At 43.2% G+C, this 18,861-nt stretch overlaps 1 protein-coding gene across 2 annotated transcripts; it reads right to left on the bottom strand.

Annotated features, from left to right (window-relative positions):
• Nucleotides 1–213: 213 nt before the first annotated feature.
• On the bottom strand, nt 214–14,529 carry pgam5 (PGAM family member 5, serine/threonine protein phosphatase, mitochondrial). Of its 2 annotated transcripts, none has more exons than XM_043715434.1 (6): nt 14,275–14,529; nt 12,243–12,418; nt 10,057–10,182; nt 7,415–7,503; nt 6,017–6,150; nt 214–1,366 (listed from the first exon to the last, which is right to left on the bottom strand). In XM_043715434.1, exons 1-6 carry the CDS (start codon nt 14,457–14,459, stop codon nt 1,219–1,221), a joined length of 858 nt encoding a protein of 285 aa, XP_043571369.1. In that variant the 5' UTR covers nt 14,460–14,529; the 3' UTR covers nt 214–1,218. The 2 variants fall into 2 exon arrangements, with proteins under 2 accessions (XP_043571369.1, XP_043571370.1); XM_043715435.1 differs by having other exon boundaries at nt 6,017–6,147; nt 14,275–14,528.
• Between the last annotated feature and the right edge of the window lie 4,332 nt (nt 14,530–18,861).

The following is an 18,861-nucleotide window of genomic DNA, read 5'->3' as shown; positions in this document are numbered from 1 at the left end:
TTGTGGTCAAGATTTTCTGTGAATAATACTCTTGGAAGATTGTTAGAGGTCAGAAGCTACTTTGAACTCAAATGAAAAAGAATTAACTTATAATTATCAAAGGACTCATTCTAATAACTTTATGGATGTGGTTTCAAGGGGATGAAAGTTACTGGGTGTGATCTTTCAATCATAGTACTTGACAATAATATGTCTATTGCTACAAGACAACAGTTTGTTTAAAAACCCTTTATTGCAGAGCACTGTAATGAATTTAATATTGCATTGATGTAGCCTGGGGAAAAAAAAATCAGTAAACTGCTTAATGCAAAACATGATACAAATTCTACAGCTTGATCACCAATTATCAAGTATAATGATTTGTTTCAGTCAGCTTTTATTCTCCCCAGCAAAGCTGTGACTATTTCAAAATTAATTCATTGGTTCTGACACAATGTACTATAAAGATAAAAAATTATTTCCTTTAATGGAGGGAAGTTATCCTATTTCATTCATGGTTTTAACAGCCTGTTCACCTACAGGGATATCACAACTCAATGACTGATGGAGGGTCAGATTCATAGCAACTACTCTCCCCCTACCTGAGCAGTACTGGCTAATGTACCCCATTGCACAGGGCAAGGAAGGCCTGCTGCTAGGTTTAGCAATGAGCCAAGGAGAATAACATGTCTCATTAACCACAGTAAAGCAAGATACTGTGTACTAATAGGGTCTAATATTGATAATGGGGCACTGCTTTGCCTCAAGCATACAATATCTGTGAGAGAAAAGTGACTCTTTGATAGACTAAACACACCTCTATGCTGAGAATCATTTAAATTTTTAAAAAGCAAGTTACTGGTACAGTGATAAAGACACTCCGGACCAGACTTTGCATCTCCCTCCAAGTTAAGTTTACTAGTTCTCAACAAGGTTACAATGAGGTAAGGGAGTGAAAGTGAACAGAAACATACGGTAGCACAGGCAGAGACATCATTCAAGTCCATTATCAGCTAAAATGAATCAACATTAATTAATTGTATCTCTCTCTCTCACACACACACACACACACACAACCTGGATTCAGGGGAGTGATTAGAAAATGTACAGAAAATTATTAAAATAAAAATCAACTTGTAAACAGACATGGTGACAACTGATATCATTTCAAGTATTTGACAACATTCTGCACTGTGAAATGAAGCACAAGATTTTGAAATAATAAGCAGCAGTTCTGTTCTAGCGACTTAATTTGTCAGGAGGCATGAAGCCTGTGTCTCCTAATGTTCGGAGTGCAACCCTCCCATTCGGGCGGATGGTAAGCCAGGTGATGCTGCCATTGTTGAGACACATTCTCAGCCATCCTTCTGGTGGAAACTGCAAAGCTCTACAAAGAGAAAAAACATGGATTACTGGAAAATGTATTAAATATTGGTGAATCTATGAAGTTATTACAAAATAGATCATTCCATCATTAGATCAGAAGTGGGGATGTTCTCTACAAAATGATGCAAGATCTCAAATACTGAAACAGTCCATATGCAAATACAGCATGTACTGGACAACATTCAGTAGAATTTAGAAATCTGTCAATTCCTTACTTAAACACACTTAGTGATTGAGCTTCTACTGTTCTGATGTAGAGAATCCCAAACATTCACAGTAAAAGAATTTCTAATCTCAATTATGTGACTTTCCCTTTATCTATTCACTACATCCACCACTTTAAATTATTTTGACTGAAAACAAAAAATGCTGGAAATCACAGTATCTGTGGAGAGAGAGCAAGCTAATGTTTCGAGTCTAGATCACCCTTCATCAGAACCCAGAAATGAAGAGTCATCTCGACTGAAAATATTAGCTTGTTCTCTCTCCATAGATACTGCCTGACCCACTGTGATTCCTTGCATTTTTTGTTTTCAGTACAGATTCCAGCATCTGTAGTAATTTGCTTCTCCTTTAATTATTTTGCAAGTTTCAATTCAATCACCCCTCATTTTATGAAAACAGTAAATGTGGTCCAGATTCCCCATAAAAATAGAAATACTGGCAAAATTAGCAGGTCTGGTAGTGTCTCTGGGAAGAAAGCTGAGTTTCACCAGCAATTTCTGTTTCAGACTACCAGTTTCCCCAACCTCTCTCCATAACGAAGTCCCATTATCCTAGAAGAAAATGTCTGGTGAATTCCATGTTTGTTGCATTTCATCTATGCAATAATATACTTCCTAAGGGACACTAAGAGTGCATGTGGGTGTGGTCTAACCAAAGTTCTATAAGACATTATTGCAAAAGGATTTGAGTAAAGTAGCAGTAAAGGCCAATATTCTATTAACCTTCCTAACTGCTTGTTGAACTACACGCCAACCATCAGTGATTATTCAGTGAGGACTCTCAGGTCCCTTTGTACATACACTTTCTAATCGGTTACTATTTAAGATAAATACTCTGCACATCTGTTCCTCCTACCAAAGTGGATAACTTCACAACTGTGCACATTATAATCCAACTACTATGTTAATGTCCACTTACTAAGTCTTTCCAAATCCTTTAACTTGGGTCTTCCTCACAACACATGGGAAATTTTACACTTGGACAACACAACCAAATCACTGAAACATACTGTGAACAACTGGGACCCCAAGTACCTGATCCTTGCAATATCCCATTAGACACAGCCTAGCAATGTGAGAATAACCCATTTATCCTTACTGTTTTTGCCCACTGGCCAATCCTTAAATGCGTGCCAGTACATTACCTCTTATTCCACGTACTTCAGTTATGCTAACCTATGGGAATCTTTACTAAAAGTCTTTAAAATTTTGAATATATTCTATCCACTAACTCCCCTTTATCAATGCTGTTAGTAACATCCTAAAAAAACTAATACATTTGTCAAATACAATTATCCATTCAAAAATCCATGCCGATTATAATTAGTTAAATCATTATTTTGTTAATGCAAACAGATCATGTGTTGTACCATAAAGTTTATGCTATTGAACTAGTAATTCATAACAGCTGGATACAGACAGGAGTTCAGATTAGAGTGATGCTGGAAAAGCACAGCAGGTCAGGCAGCTTTTAGGACCAGGAAAAGTGATGTTTTGGGCAGGAGCCGTTCATCAGGAATGAGGCTGGGAGCCTCCGGGGTGTTTACATAAATGGGAGGGGGGTGGGGAGAAGGTAGCTAAGAGTGCAATAGGTGGATGGAGGTGGGGATAAAGGTGTTAGGTCGGAGAGGAGGGTGGAGCAGATAGGAAGAAAGATTGGCAAGTAGGACAGGTCATGAGGATGGTGCTGAGCTGGAAGCTTGGAACTGGGGTAAGGTGGGGGATGGGAAAATAAGGAAACTGGTGAAGTCCACATTGATGCCCTGGGGTTGAAGTGTTCCGAGGCAGAAGATGAGGCGTTCTTCCTCCAGACGTCGGGTGATGAGAGGAGGCCCAGGACGTGCATGTCCTCGGCAGAGTGGGGGGTGGAGTTGAAATGTTCAGCCACGGGACGGTAGGGTTGATTGGTGTGGGTGTTCCGGAGACATTCCCTAAAGCGCTCTGCGAGAAAGCGTCCAGTCTCCTCAATATAGTGGAGACCGCATCGGGAGCAACGGATACAATAAATGACATTTGTGGATGTGCAGGTGAAACTTTGACGGATGTGGAAGGCTCCTTTGGGCCTTGGATGGAGGTGAGATGGGGAGGTGTGGACGCAACTTTTGCAATTCCTGCGGTAGCAGGGGAATGTGCCAGGAGGGGAGGGTGGTTTGTTGGGGGGCATGGACCTGACCAGGTAGTCACCGAGGGAACGGTCTGTGTGGAAAGCGGATAGGTGTGGGGAGGGAAATATACAAATGGTGGGGTCCGTTTGGAGGTGGTGGAAATATCGGCTGTTGATGCGGTTTATGTGGAAGTTGGTGGGGTGGAAGGTGAGGACCAGGGGGGTTCTGTCCTTGTTGCAGTTGGAGGGGTGGGGTTTGAGGGCAGAAGTGCGGGACATAGATGAGATGCGTTGGAGGGCATCTTTAACCACATGGAAGGGGAAATTACAGTCTTTAAAGGAGGCGGCCAACTGGTGTATTCTGTGGTGGAACTGGTCCTCCTGGGAGCAGATACGGCAGAGGCAGAGAAGTTGGGAATAGGGATGGCATTCTGCAGGAGGTAGGGTGGGAAGAGGTGTAATCCAGGTACCTGTGGGAGTCGGTGGGTTTGTAAAAAAAATGTCAGTGTTGAATTGGTCATCATTGATGGAGATGGAGAGGTCCAGAAAGGGGAGGGAGGTATCAGAGATGGTCCATATGAATTTTTTAGGATATAGTACAGAAGGGGTCCTTTGCATTTCTGAGAGAGTGTGGCCCTCAGTTGAGCATAGCTGACTGTAGACAGCATGACTGGACGCTTCCTTGCAGAGAACTTTAGGGAACAGCTCTGGGACACCAGCACCAATCAATCAACCCCACTGCCCCGTGGCCGAACACTTCAACTCCACCCTCAAATCTGCTGAGGACCTCCAGGTCCTGGGCCTCCTCCATCACCACTCCCTCACTACCTGACGCCTGGAGGACGCATGCCTCATCTTCCGCCTCGGAATCCTTCAATCCCAGGGTATCAATGTGGATTTCCCCAGTTTCCTCATTTCCACCCCCCCCCACCTTACCCCAATTCTAACCTTCCAGCTCAGCACCATCCTCATGACCTATCCTACCTGCCAATCTTCCTTCCCACCTGTCCGCTCCACCCTCCTCTCTGATCTGTCACCTTCATCCCCACCTCTATCCACCTATTGTACTCTTGGCTACCTTCTCCCCAGCCCCACCCCACTCCCATTTATCTCTCCACCCCGGAGGCTCTCTGCCTTCATTCCTGATAAAGGGCTCCTGCCTGAAACGTCAATTTTCCTACTCCACAGATGCTGCCTGACCTGCTGTGCTTTTCCAGCACCACTCTAATGTTGATTCTGATCTCCAGCATCTGCAGTCCTCACTTTCACCTACAGACAGGAGTTCAAATACCTGCCTGGCATTTGGGGAAATGAAGTACAATTAATTAACTAAATCTCGAGTTAAAAGTTAGTACCAATAGTAATAATCATGTAACTACTGCATGGTCATTAAAAACCCACTAATGTTTTTTTTAGTGAAGGAGTTCTGGTATTCTTACCTAATCTGACCTACAGACAACTCCAGACACACAGCAATGTGGCTGACTCTCAGCTGTCCTCTGAAATGGCCTAACCAGCCAGTCAACTGTATCAAAGATAGGCAGCTTAATACCACCTTCTCAAGAACATTTAGGAATGAACAATAAATGCTGGTCTTACTCCTGAAGCTCACATCCTATAAATGAATAAGACAAAATCAAGCGAGGCTGTTTGCACTTAAGTGAGTTCTTCTCCTTCAGTTTGATAAGTCTGAATGTAGCTGTGATATTTTGGTGTTAGCCTTGATGCTCCCAGCTCTTACAGGTATGGGTTTAAGTCCCATCCAGATATTTCAGCACAAACTCTAGGTGGTCAGTACAATCGTGAGTCAGTGCAGCACTGCTTTTTTCAGGTGATAATGGTAAAATTATGGCCTGTCTGGTTACCATTCCTTCCACTAGAAACAATTTCTCGATTACTCTCATGATTTGAGCAACTCCATTAAATGTCCTCTAATTTTTTTTGCTGAAACAAAAATAATCCTTGCTTGTCCAGTTTCTTTGCAGAACTGATCTCAACCCTGTCAGTTCTTCAATATAGAATTTTTCCAAAATCTTTAAGCATCACTGAAATGTATTACCAAGAGTGCACAGGCAAGACGTTTCATTTCCAACAGATTTTTGAGACTGATAAAAACTAAATGGATTTGCATGCATTTATGAATATCATCAAACTGGTGTTATTAGATTAGATTAGATTAGATTAGATTAGATTAGATTAGATTAGATTAACTGGTGTTATACTAAACAAAACATGGACTTGATGCTCAAATAGCTATTTGGAAATTCACTATCAAGTATAAAACATCTACACTTTCCCGTTATAACAAACGTTGAATAAATACCTGCAAACAAAATAGCGGATAACGTTTGCATGACAGACAATGATCTCATAACTATCGTTCTCTTGCTTCAGATCAGCTCTGTGAATATAGCGTCGGAAGGCAGCTTCAATTCTTGCACCATCTTCATGATACTGCTGAGTACATTTCAAAAATATGTAAGTCACTTTAGATACTGTCTGGAAAGACGTAATGTCTAGAAATTACAAACATATTGGCAAAATCCATCTCTGAGCTATAATGTGGAAATATATTGCCATTCCTTCATTGGTATTGGATCAAAATCTTGGAACTCCCTTTCCAACATCAAAGTGGGTGTAATATGTCGAGAACAATTATAATGACACTATGAAATATACATTTTAGATTACGCTTCCATCAGAATTGTAACCTGCTCCTTCTCCAAGTTATTGCTAAAGGAATCAAAATACAGTTTTTTAGATTATTTGTTCATAGGATGTGGGTGACACTGGTTAAGCCATCATTCATTGACCATCCCCAATTGTCATGCTGACGATGACATTGATTTGCCTTCTTAATCCATTAGGTATTGGAGCACTTTCAGTGCTGTTTGAGGAGACTTCCAGGATTTTTACCCAGTGACAGTGAACAAGCAGTGATGTACTTCCAAGTCAGGACACTAGCTGGCTTGGAGGGGAAAGAGCAGGTTGTGGTATTCCAATGCATCTGCTGCCTCTATCCTTCTAAATGGTAGAGAGCAGAAGGTTCCAAAAAGGTGGACTGCTTTGTTGAGATTATTGAGTGTTATTGGAGCTTCACTCATCGAGGCAAGTGAAGAGTATTCCCGATGTCTGTGTCGATGGTGATATGTTGAGTCCCATTGGGGAAACACGGGCATTTTGCTGCTGTGACCTGAATTTAATTCAACTCAAATGGATGTGATTTAAAATCAACTTGTCCAATGACTTAATCTGGACTCATCCCAATCATCAATCCAGAGCACAAAACTGGTCTCACATACTTCAATCTCTTACGCAGAGAGGGACAATTAGCATCAGCAGAACAGAAACACAGCCTCAGTAGACTCTGTTAGCAATAGTGCAGCTTTCAATGTATCTAAAACTAATAGCATTCACTAATTACAAATGCAGACACCCATGTTCTGTAGAAACAGCAGAATAGGAGATGAAATTTTGTGCAAAGCAGTTTTGGGTTAAAGGGGTGAGTTATTATAATACTTTTATAATCCACATGGCTCCATAACAGCAAGAAGTTCATTAAAAAAAACTTGCTAAGTCATCCGCATCTATAAAAGAAAGCCAAACTATATTCAAACATTAAATGCACTGTACCAATGGGACAGCGTGTAATCTTGTGATTTCCATTGACATTTCTCAACAGAAGCAGTTTATTGAAAGTTACCATTAGCTTCATTCTTACCATAGCCTCTGGTTTCCAATGGCTGACTGGTGGTACGGGTTCAATTGGTGCTCCCTCTCTCAGTAAGTCACAACTCATCATTTCCAAGCCTAGAATCACAATGCTCGCAAGTATAAATGCCACATCCAATCAGTACATTGAAAACACTAATTGCTTACTTACACTGATACTTTTGCCCCATTCCCCACTATTGCTACGTATGAACACTCTTCAATTTCGCTACAAAGATGCAACTGAGGTCAATGACCTGCCACAGAAGGAGTTTAGTTCAGAGTGGTGCTGGAAAAACACAGGTCAGGCAGCATCCGAGGAGCAGAAGAATCAACGCTTCGGGCATAAGCCCTTCATCAGGAATGAGGCTTGTGGGTCGGGGCTGAGAGATAAATAGGGGGTGGGGGGTGGTGGTGGTGGATAGCTGAGAAAGTGATAGGTGGATGAAGATGAGGGAGAATGTGGTAGGTCAGGTCCAGTCTGATGGACAGGTCTGGACGGCGGTGCTGAGTTGTAGGCTTGGGATGTGTAATGTGGGGGGGTGGGGGAATGAGGAAGCTGTTGAAATCCACATTGATTAAAAATGTGTTGCTGGAAAAGCGCAGCAGGTCAGGCAGCATCAAAGGAGCAGGAGAATCGACGTTTCGGGCATAAGCCCTTCTTCACTTTCTCCTAGAAATCCACATTGATCCCATGTGGTTACAGATCCCAAGGTATGAGATCCCAGAATATGAGGTGTTCCTCCTCCAGGTGTCAGGTGGTAATGGTTTGGCAGTGGAGGCAGCCCAGGACCTGCATGTCCTTGACAGAGTGGCAGGGGGAGTTGAAGTGTTCAGCCACAGGGTGCTGGGGTTGGTGGGTGCAGGTGTCCCAGAGATGTTCTCTGAAATGATCCTCAAGAGATAGAGGAGACCACACCGGGTGCAATGGATACATTAGATGACACTGATAGGGGTACAGATGTATTTCTGATGGATGTGGAAGGTTCCCTTGAAGCCTTGGACGGAGGTGTGGGTGCAGGTTTTGCACTTCCTGCAGTAGCAGGGAAAGATGCCAGGAGTGGGGTGCGGGCTGGTGGGGGCGTGGACCTGATGAGGGAGTCGCGGAGGGAATAGTCTGTCCGCGATAGTGGTAGGGATGGAAATATAACTTTGGTGGTGGGGTCCATTTGGAGATGGCAGAAGTGGCAGGGGATGTACGCAGAGGGAGGTGGGGTGGAAGGTGCAGACCGGGGTGGGGGGGGTGTTCTATCCTTGTTCCATTGGGAGGGGTGGGGTGGAAGGTGATGCGTGATGTGGAGGAGACGCGATACCTACCTTGTATGTTTACTTTTGTCCCTGAGGTTGCTGGCGCTGCAGGCACTTCCACCCCGATGGACACCACTCACCTTAGATACAGAAGCCTTGATCGCCAATGTCACCCACCGAGCAGCTCCTCCACTTCACGCACCACCAGATTTCCATTCAATTCAACTTTCATCATTAGACAGTTTGATTTCAGGACAGTAGATGGTGACTAGTGGAGTTCAGCAGGGGGTCCTGTTGGGACCACAACTATTGATGATCTGGACGAAGGAACTGAGGGCAGTGTTGCTAAATTTGCAGATGGCACAAAGACAGGTGGAGGAACATGCTAGCAAAGTGGATAAAGAAATGGCAGATGGAACACAATACTGAGAGGTGGGAGGTTAAGCACTTTAGTAAGCAGAATAGAGGCATAGACTATTTTCTAAACTGGAAAGGCTTTGAAAATCTGAAGCACAACGGGACTTTGGAGTCCTATTCAGGATTCTCATCAACAGATTTTTAAAAAACTTCTAAATGAGGAAAAGGACCAAGGTCCATCTAGTTCATGATAGTGGAATTAATGACTGATCACAATGATCAATGTCTATTAGTGAATTTACAACTGATCAAGACATGAAGTGAGCAAAACTCATCGTGGAGACCTTTTGGGGACTTAGGTGTTTCTCCCAGCACGCAGCATGCAACACTCAACCATCACTGGGTCCCAAAGTAGTCAAGGGCTTTTATCTTAATCTCAACTTTTTCACTCAGAGGGTGGCGCATGTTTGGAATGAGCTGCCAGAGGAAGTGATGGAAGCTGGTGCAATTGCAACATTTAAAAGGCATCTGGATGGGTATATGAATAGGAAGGTTTAGAGGGATATGGGCCAAGTGCTGGCAAATGAGACTAGACTAGGTTTGGGATATCTGGTCGGCATGGACAAGTTAGACTAAAGGGCCTGTTTCCGTGCTGTACATCTCTATGAATCTATGACTATTACATCCATCTAACTTCATGGATATGCAAAGCTACTTACATTTATATAGCACCTTAACCATAATAAAACATCCCAAACCACTTCAAAGGAGTGCTATCAGATAAAAATTGACACCAAGCCACATAAGGAGGTGATCAAAGATTTAGCCAAAGAAGTGGTTTTAAGGAGTGTCTTAAAAGAAGAAAAAATGTTGAGGAGAATGAATAAATCTAATTGTGTGTTGTCCCTGTTAAATATCCAAGTCTCTCAAATGCAAATTTCACTTTTTTTAATGCTACAATTGATTATTAAAAATCAGGAAAAAAAACTGATGTGCAAAGTACCTGTAAGACACAGTATTAGTCTGACTGAGTTCACCCTGACCTACCTGGCAGGTATTTACTGATAATTGTTGCTGTCTCTTTTGCTCTGGTCATACTGGAGTGAATGAGAATGTCATAGTTCAATCCCAAACTTGCCAATCGCTGACCAGTTAGTTCAGCCTGTTCACGTCCTGGAACAAAGTAACATTATCAGCCTGAAGATAATGACCAGGATATTGTCAATAAAGCAGCAAGTCATTCAACTGATAAATTAAACAAACTCCATCAAATGTCTGATGGACTATGCTTTGCTCAAGTACTGAATATATTAACAATGTTATATGAGAAACACACATTTCTAGAACTGTAAAACATAAATAATGAAACATGAGCTGCTTTGCTCTTTATAACATACTTTGAGAGAAAGTGAGGGCTGCAGATGCTGGAGATCAGAGCTGAAAATGTGTTGCTGGAAAAGTGCAGCAGGTCAGGCAGCATCCAAGGAACAGGAGAATCGACGTTTCGGGCATAAGCCCTTCTTCAGGAAGGCTTATACCTGAAACGTCGATTCTCCTGTTCCTTGGATGCTGCCTGACCTGCTGCGCTTTTCCAGCAACACATTTTCAGCTCTTTATAACATACAACAGACTATCCTGGACATTGTTCTGCCTGTTTAAAGGAACACTGGCTGCTCCTGCACATCCTCTCTGACGAAGGACCTTAAAACAACTGAACTTGTCGGTTTACTTGGCCTTCCTCCAACAGTTAAAATCTGAGTTTGGCATCACCACCGCAAATCAAACTCTGTAATCTGCTCTTCCACTATCAAACCTTGCTGGCTTCCTGCACTACAACAATCTCAGTTTATAAGGTAATTCTGATATAAGAAAACATTCCACAGGTGTTTGCGAGTTTTGAGAAGATTTGTAGCTCAGGTTGAGGTTCTGGATGTAGTTTTGCTCGCTGAGCTGGAAGGATTGTTTTCAGATGTTTCGTCTCCATACTAGGTACCATTTTCAGTGAGCCTCCGAATGAAGCACTGGTGGTGTAGCCCGTTTTCTATTTATATGTTTGGGTTTCCTTGGGAAAACAAACCTTCAAGCTCAGCGAGCAAACCTACATCAACATCCATTCCACAGGTCTTCACAGGAAATTATAAAGCAAAATCAGACACTGAGGCATGCAAGGAGGGATGGCAGGGATAATGATCAAAAACTGATTAAAGTAAATAACTATTAAAAGATTAATTATCCAGCAATTGTGTTTAATTATTTGGAAATAGAGTGCATTAACATAGTTTTTATTGTGTAAATATAAAGGGTTTTTGTAGTGAGTGTTAATGTCCCTATCCCTGGGTTGGGAGGCCTGGGTTCAGGGGTGTAATAACATCTCTGAACAGGTTGATTTGAAAATATCTCTTGAGCAAATATAAAGAGATGAAAATGTGGGGGCAGGTTAAATTAGGTGGTGGATACTTGTAACGATTCAACCTGTAAATAAATGTGAAATTGTGTATAGATTGGCTCCAGTATCGTTGTTCACCAATTGACTTTCTAAAAGTAGAAAAGTAGAAAAGTAGGTTTGAAGGGATGGTTTTAAAGGAAGAAAGTGAGTTAGACACACAGAGGAATTCCAGAGCTTAGGTTCTGAGCAACTGAAGGCATGGTCACCCGTGGTGGAGTGATTCAAACTGAGGCAGCTCAACAGGCTAGCATTAGATGAGCACAAACATCTGAACAGTCACAGGGCTAGGAGAAATTACAGGAAATGGTGAGAATAATCTGAAAACGAGGATGTGTATCATGGAATAATAAAGCAAAGGTGGTGGCTATTTGGTCTATTATGCCTGTGCTAATTCCTTTTAAAATCTGTCCAAGTGGTCCAAAAACAAAATAATGCAAATGTTAGAAATCCAAAATAAAAGTTAAGCCACTTGTCATTTAATCCACCACAGACTTTCCCACTGTTTTCCTCCCAGTCTCCTCCTTTCACTTGTACAAAACCTATTTCACTTGAGACATTTGGCAGGTTCTGCTAGAACTATGGAGTATTCCTGAATTTTATGTCTAATTCATCCCTTATATTTTCTCCCAAGCCCAGCAAAATTTCCTCTGCAAGATCTTAGCTCCTAGTTTCCCAACAAAGTCATTCCTCAATCCTAGCAAATGCATAATCATTACAAAATAACAGTAGATACAACCAAAAGGATAATCTACAAAAGGTCTTAAGTAATAATTTCACGAATACAGACCCAGTGATGTCAGACTTCTTTCTTTGTCTGTTGAGGCTGACAGGTTGTATTGGGAATGCCTGATGAGGAAGATATGTCTCGTGGCTTTGACTTTGTAATTTTCAAGTTGAGCAGTAAAATCCTCAGTGTCGTCTTTGTTTTTCTTATTGGGTTTCATCAGTGAAATAGGCTCCCGCCTAAATGAAAAGCAATTCAAAAACGTTTATAACAGGCACCACCTTCTCAATGTTTTACATTCCATCAGAAAACACCTTCCCTGGCATTTTAACTAGGCACCTGAGAACTTGTTAAGCTCATGCATCAAGAACTAATCTGCCTTCAGTACAAGTGCATATATACAACTGCATTAAATTTTGACAAACTTAGTGGAAGTAACCAATTCATTTAAAAAAAAAAATAATTTGTAGAATGTGGGCATCACTGGCTGGCCAGCATTTATTGCTTGTCCTTGAGAAGATGTTTGTGAGCTGCCTTCTGCAGCCCTTGTATTGTAGGTTAACCGAAGAAGGGAATTCCAGGATTTTGACAGCTTCAGTATCTGGGGAACTGCAAATAGTGCTGAATACTGTGCCATCATTGATGAAATCCCCACTTCTGACCTTATGATGGAGGGAAGGTCATTAATGAAGCAGTTGAAAATTGTCGGGCCGAGGACATTGCCCTGAGGAATTCCTACAGAGATGTCCTGGAGCTGAGAGGACTTATCTCCAACACCAAAACCATTTTCCAATGTACCAGGTATGATTCCAACCAGAAGATGTTGTGAAACTTGAAAGAGTTCAGAAAAGATTTACAAGGATGTTGCCAGGGTTGGAGGATCTTAGCTATAGGGAGGGGCTGAAACAGGCTTAGGGCTGTTTTCCCAGGAGCATCAGAGGCTGAGGCGTGACCTTACAGAGGTTTACAAAATTATGAGGGGCATGGACAGGATATATAGACAGTCTTTTCCCTGGGGTGGGGGGAGTCCAGAACTAGAGGGCATAGGTTTAGGGTGAGAGGGGAAAGATATAAAAGACTCCCAAGGAGACCCAAGAGGCAACTTTTTCATGCAGAGGGTGGTATGTGTATGCAATGAGCTGCCAGAGGATGTGGTGGAGGCTGGTACAATTGTCACATTTAAGAGGCATTTAGATGGGTATATGAATAGGAAGGTTTGGAGGGATTTGGGCCAGGTACTGGCAGGTGGGACTAGATTGTGTTGGACCGAAGGGTCTGTTTCCATGCTGTACATCTCTATGAGAGTTTGTCTGTCCCCCTATTGATCTTTGGTGCTGCATTCAGTGGAATGTGGCCTTGATGTCAAACTGTACCAGCACAATAAATAAAATACCTCAAACTAGAATAAAAACAGCAATATATGTACACTGCATGTTTTACAGACACAGAAACAGGAGACCACATTCTGCTCTTCAATGTCTATTCTGCCATTCAACTAAATCCAAGTATATACTTCACTTATTGGCTTTTATTGTAAATCCCTTGATACCCAACCCCTTTGATATTTAAAGATCCCCAGCTCTCCATCCTCCAATGGGGCGCTGGACTCGGTACATTAACTCCGTTTTCTCTGAACAGATTTTTCAGCAATTCCTATTTACGGTACTTTCATTTAAACGATTTGGAGGAGCCGGTGTTGGACCGGGGTGTACAAAGTTAAAAATCACACAACACCAGGTTATAGTCCAACAGCTTTAATCGGAAGCACTAGCTTTCGGAGCGACGCTCCTTCACAACCACCTGGTGATGGATATCGATGGAGAGTTAAATATTGAGCAGAAAGCCCCGGGAGGCCGCTCCTGGTCCACAGGGGGCTGGAAGCAGCGGGGACCCCCCTCGGGGCCCGAGGCCGGCGGCGAAAGGAGCTGCGCAGAGTTTTTGTTGTTCATTTAAAATGCGAGGGAAGGAGGGTGGGCAGCTCCGACACTGCGCGCCTCCCTCCCCTCAGCCCCGCGGGGCTTGAACCTGGGGAGAGGGAGGGGGTTTCCTGCGGCCTTCCCCCGGGGCCGGGGACCGGGGACTCTCCCGCACTCACTTGTCCCAGTTGGAGTCCCAGACGGCGGCCGTTCGCTGCTCCAGAGGCGAGCTCGGGCTCCAACTCACCGCCGCCGCCTCGACCCGGCCCTCGCCGCGCCTTTGGGTAGTGGCCGCCGCGGCCACCACCACAGCGGCCGTGCCAGCGATACCGCAGGCCACTTGGAAAGCTTTCCGGAACGCCATGGCCCGCCCGCCTGAACACGGAGATGCGACTCCACGGAGGATAACAGGGAACCAATGTTCTGGGCACGCATTGCCGGGGGGAGCATTAACGCAGGCGCACCGGCTCCCGCTGGTGGCCGAAGAGGGACAAAGTGTGTTTTCGAATACCTTGTTCCGCTTAATTCGACTATCTCCCTGCCTGGTCACATTTTAATGATGATCTGGTGCAATGTTTCTAAAATAAACTTTCCAACTACTGAGGTGACTTAAGCAATAAGACACTATCAGCCTAGTCATCTGTTTGAAGTACTCGCAAACAAAGGTATAAATTGATAAATATCATTATTAAAACAGTTTAAAAACCAGACAGCACTAGGTTATAGTACAACAGGTTTATTTGGAAACACGAGCTGTGGAAGAGGATCATAAGATACAGAATATATAGCAAAAGATTACAGTGTCATATAACTGAAATTATATATTGAATAAACCTAGATTGCTGTTAAGTCTTTCATCTTTTACAATAGTTTGCAGGTTTCAGTTCTTTCAAAAATAGATTTGTTTATATAGCACCTTTTACAATCAGAATAATCTGTTTTAAGCAATGGTGGTTGTGAGATAAATAGGACACCAGGAGGAAACTCCTCTGCTGATCTTCTAACTACTGCAAGGGGAACTTTTGTGCCCACTCAACAACATTTTCCTGAAAAGACAGCATCTCTGATATGGGTAGCACTACAAAAACCTAGGCTGATACTCTCCTTATATTAGTGCAATGTAATATCTAGAGTGGGATTTCAGACCACAACATTTTGAGTGACACTCCTGACAGTACAGAGAACATTACAGCACAGTACTGGCCCTTTAGCACTCGATGTTGCGTTGCCCTGTGAAACCAATCTGAAGCCCATCTAACCTAGACTATTCCGTTCTCGTCTGTATGCCTATCCAATGACCATTTAAATGCCCGTAAAGTTGGCGAGTCTACAACTGTTGCAGGCAGTGCTTTCCATGCGCCTATTACTCTGAGTAAAGAAACTACCTCTGACATCACCCCTCAATTTAAAGCTATGCCCCCTCGTGCTAGCCATCACCATCCTAGGAAAAAGATTCTCACTGTCCACCCAATCTAACCCTCTGATTATCTTACATGTCTCAATTAGGTCACCTCTCAACCTTCTTCTCCCTAACAAAAACACCCTCAAGTCCCTCAACCTTTCCTTTTAAGATCCTCACTCCATACCAGGCAACATCCGATAAATCTCCTCTGAACCCTTTCCAAAGCTTCCACATCCTTCCTATAATGTGGTGACCAGAACTGTACGCAATGTTCCAAGTGCAGCCACATCAGAGTTTTGTACAGTTGCAGCATGACCTCATGGTTCCAAAACTCGATCCCTCTACTAATAAAAGCTAACACATCGTATGCCTTCTTAACAGCCCTATCAACCTGTGTGGCAACTTTGAGGGATCTGTGTACATGGACACAGAGATCGCTCTGCTTATCTACACTACCATTCGCCCAGTACTCTACATTCCTGTTACTCCTTCCAAAGTAAATCACCTCACACTTTTCTGCATTAAACTCCATGTGCCACCTCTCAGCCCAGCTCTGCAGATTATCTATGTCCCTCTGTAACCTACAACATCCTTCAGCACTATCCACAACTGTACCGACCTTAGTATCGTCCGTAAATTTACTAATCCATCCTTCTATGCCCTCATCCAGGTCGTTTATCAAAATGACAAACAGCAATGGACCCAAAACAGATCCTTGCTGTACACCCTAGTAACTGAACTCCAGGATAAACATTTCCCATCAACCACCACCCTCTGTCTTCTTTCAGCTAGCCAGTTTCTGATCCAAACCGCTAAATCACTCTCAATCTCATGCCTCTGTATTTTATGCAATAGCTTACCATGGGGAACCTTATCAAATGCCTTACTGAAATGCATATACATGACATCAACGGCTTTACCCTCATCCACCTGTTTGGCCACCTTCTCAAAGAACTCAATAAGGTTTGTGAGGCACAACCTACCCTTCACAAAACCGTGCTGACTATCCCTAATCAACCTATTCTTTTCAAGACGATTATAAATCCTACCTCTTATTACCTTTTCCAACACTTTACCCACAACTGAAGTAAGGCTCACTGGTCTATAATTACCATGGTTGTCTCTACTCCCCTTCTTGAACAAGGAAACAACATTTGCCATCCTCCAGTCTTCTGACACTATTCCTGTAGACAATGACAACATAAAGATCAAAGCCAAAGGCTTGGCAATCTCCTTTCTGGCTTCCCAGAGATACCTGGGATAAATCCCATCCGGCCAGGGGATTTATCTATTTTCACAATTCCCAGAATTTCTGACACCTCCTCCTTGTGAACCTCAATCCCATCTAGTCTCGTAGCCTGTTTCTCAGTATTCGCCTTGACAACATTGTCTTTTTCCAGAGTGAATACTGATGAAAAATATTCAATTAGCGCTTCCCCTATCTCCTCTGACTCCACACACAACTTCCCATTACTGTCCTTGATTGGCCCTAATCTTACTCTAGTCTTTCTTTTATCCCTATATACCTATAGAAAGCTATCTGCCAACAACTTCTCATGTCCCCTCCTCGCTCATCTTAGCTGTCTCTTTAGGTCTTTCCTGGCTACCTTGTCACTCTAAAGCGCCCGAACTGAGCCTTCACATCTCATCCTAACATAAGCCTTCTTTGTTCCTCTTGACAAGAGATTCAACTTCCTTAGTAAACCACTGCCTTTGCACTCGACAACTTCCTCCCTGTCTGACAGGTACATACTTATCAAGGACACACAGTAGTTGGTCCTTGAACAAGTTCCACATTTCTATTGTGCCCATCCCCTGCAGTTTCCTTCCCAACCTATGCATCCTAAATCTTGTCTAATCACATCGTAATTGCCTTTCCCCCAGTTTTAGCTCTTGCCCTCAGGTGTATATTTATTCCTTTCCATCACTAAAGTAAACATAACTGAATTGTGGTCACTATCACCAAAGTGCTCACCTACCTCCAAAATCTAACACCTGGCCGGGTTCATTACCCAGAACCAATTCTAATGTGGCCCTGCCCCTTGTTGGCCTGTCTACATACTCTGTCAGAAAACCCTCTTGCACACAATAGACAAAAACTGACCTATCTAAAGTACTTGAACTATAGTATTCCCAGTCAATATTTGGAAAGTTAAAGTCCCTCGTAACAACTGCCCTGCTACTCTTGCTCCTGTCGAGAATCATCTTTGCTATCCTTTCCTCTAAATCTCTGAAACTATTCGGAGGCCTAGAGAAAACTCCCAACAGGGTGACCTCTCCTTTCTTGTTTCTAATCTCAGCCTATAGTACTTCAGTTGATGAGTCCTCAAACATCCTTTCTGCAGGACCGTCCATGACTAACAATGCCACACTCCCACCTCTTTTACCATCTTCTCTGTTCTTAATGAAACATCTAAATCCTGGAACCTGCAACAATCATTCCTGTCCCTGCTCTACTCATGTCTCTGAAATGGCCACAACATTGAAATCCTAGGTATTGACCCATGCTGCAAGTTCACTCACCTTACTCCGGATGCTCCTGGCACTGAAATAGACATACTTCAAACCAAGTGCCCTCTTTCAACCCTGAAACCTTATTTCGGACCTGCCTACTCTCAACCTCCTCTATACTCGAACTATAATTAGGTTCCCATCCCCCCAGCTGAATTAGTTTAAACCCACCCAAAGAGCATTAGCAAATTTCACCCAGGATATTGGTACCCCTCTGGTTCAGGTGAAGACCATTCTGTTGTAGAGATCTCACCTACCCCAGAAATAGCCTCAATTATCCAGAAATCCAAAACCCTCCTGCATCATCCCTGTAGCCATGTGTTCAACTCCTCTCTCTCTCCCTATTCCTCACCTCACTTGCTCGTGGCACAAGCAACAAACCAGAGATAACAGCTCTGTTTGTCCTAGCTCTAAGTTCCAAAACAATGCAACAGCATATAAAACAGTGGAGCCGCAGAAAATGGGGGAGATACTAAATGAATATTTTGCATCAGTATTTACTGTGGAAAAGGATATGGAAGATATAGACTGTAGGGAAATAGATGGTGACATCTTGCAAAATGTCCAGATTACAGGGGAGGAAGTGCTGGATGTCTTGAAACGGTTAAAAGTGGATAAATCCCCAGGACGTGATCAGGTGCACCCAAGAACTCTGTGAGAAGCTAGAGAAGTGATTGCTGGGCCCCTTGCTAAGATATTTGTATCATCGATAGTCATAGGTGAGGTGTCGGAAGACTGGAGGTTGGCAAACGTGGTGCCACTGTTTAAGAAGGGTGGTAAAGACAAGCCAGGGAACTATAGACCGGTGAGCCTGACCTCAGTGGTGGGCAAGTTGTTGGAGGGAATCCTGAGG

This window comes from Chiloscyllium plagiosum, chromosome 25 (assembly GCF_004010195.1).
Source record: "Chiloscyllium plagiosum isolate BGI_BamShark_2017 chromosome 25, ASM401019v2, whole genome shotgun sequence".
Classification (NCBI taxonomy): Eukaryota; Metazoa; Chordata; class Chondrichthyes; order Orectolobiformes; family Hemiscylliidae; genus Chiloscyllium; species Chiloscyllium plagiosum.
The sequence above is the reverse complement of the archived record's forward strand: the minus strand, read 5'-3'. Positions and strand labels throughout refer to the sequence as shown.

What these genes read in the sequence shown, in the direction of transcription:
- pgam5 (XM_043715434.1), bottom strand. Translation starts at nt 14,459, where the DNA reads ATGGCGTTCCGGAAAGCTTTCCAAGTGGCCTGCGGTATCGCTGGCACG. An exon ending in TGGGACTCCAACTGGGACAA is followed by an intron (nt 12,419 to 14,274) that starts GTGAGTGCGGGA and finishes CTTTTCATTTAG; the next exon opens with GCGGGAGCCTATTTCACTGA. An exon ending in TATCAGTAAATACCTGCCAG is followed by an intron (nt 7,504 to 10,056) that starts GTAGGTCAGGGT and finishes TTGTGATTCTAG; the next exon opens with GCTTGGAAATGATGAGTTGT.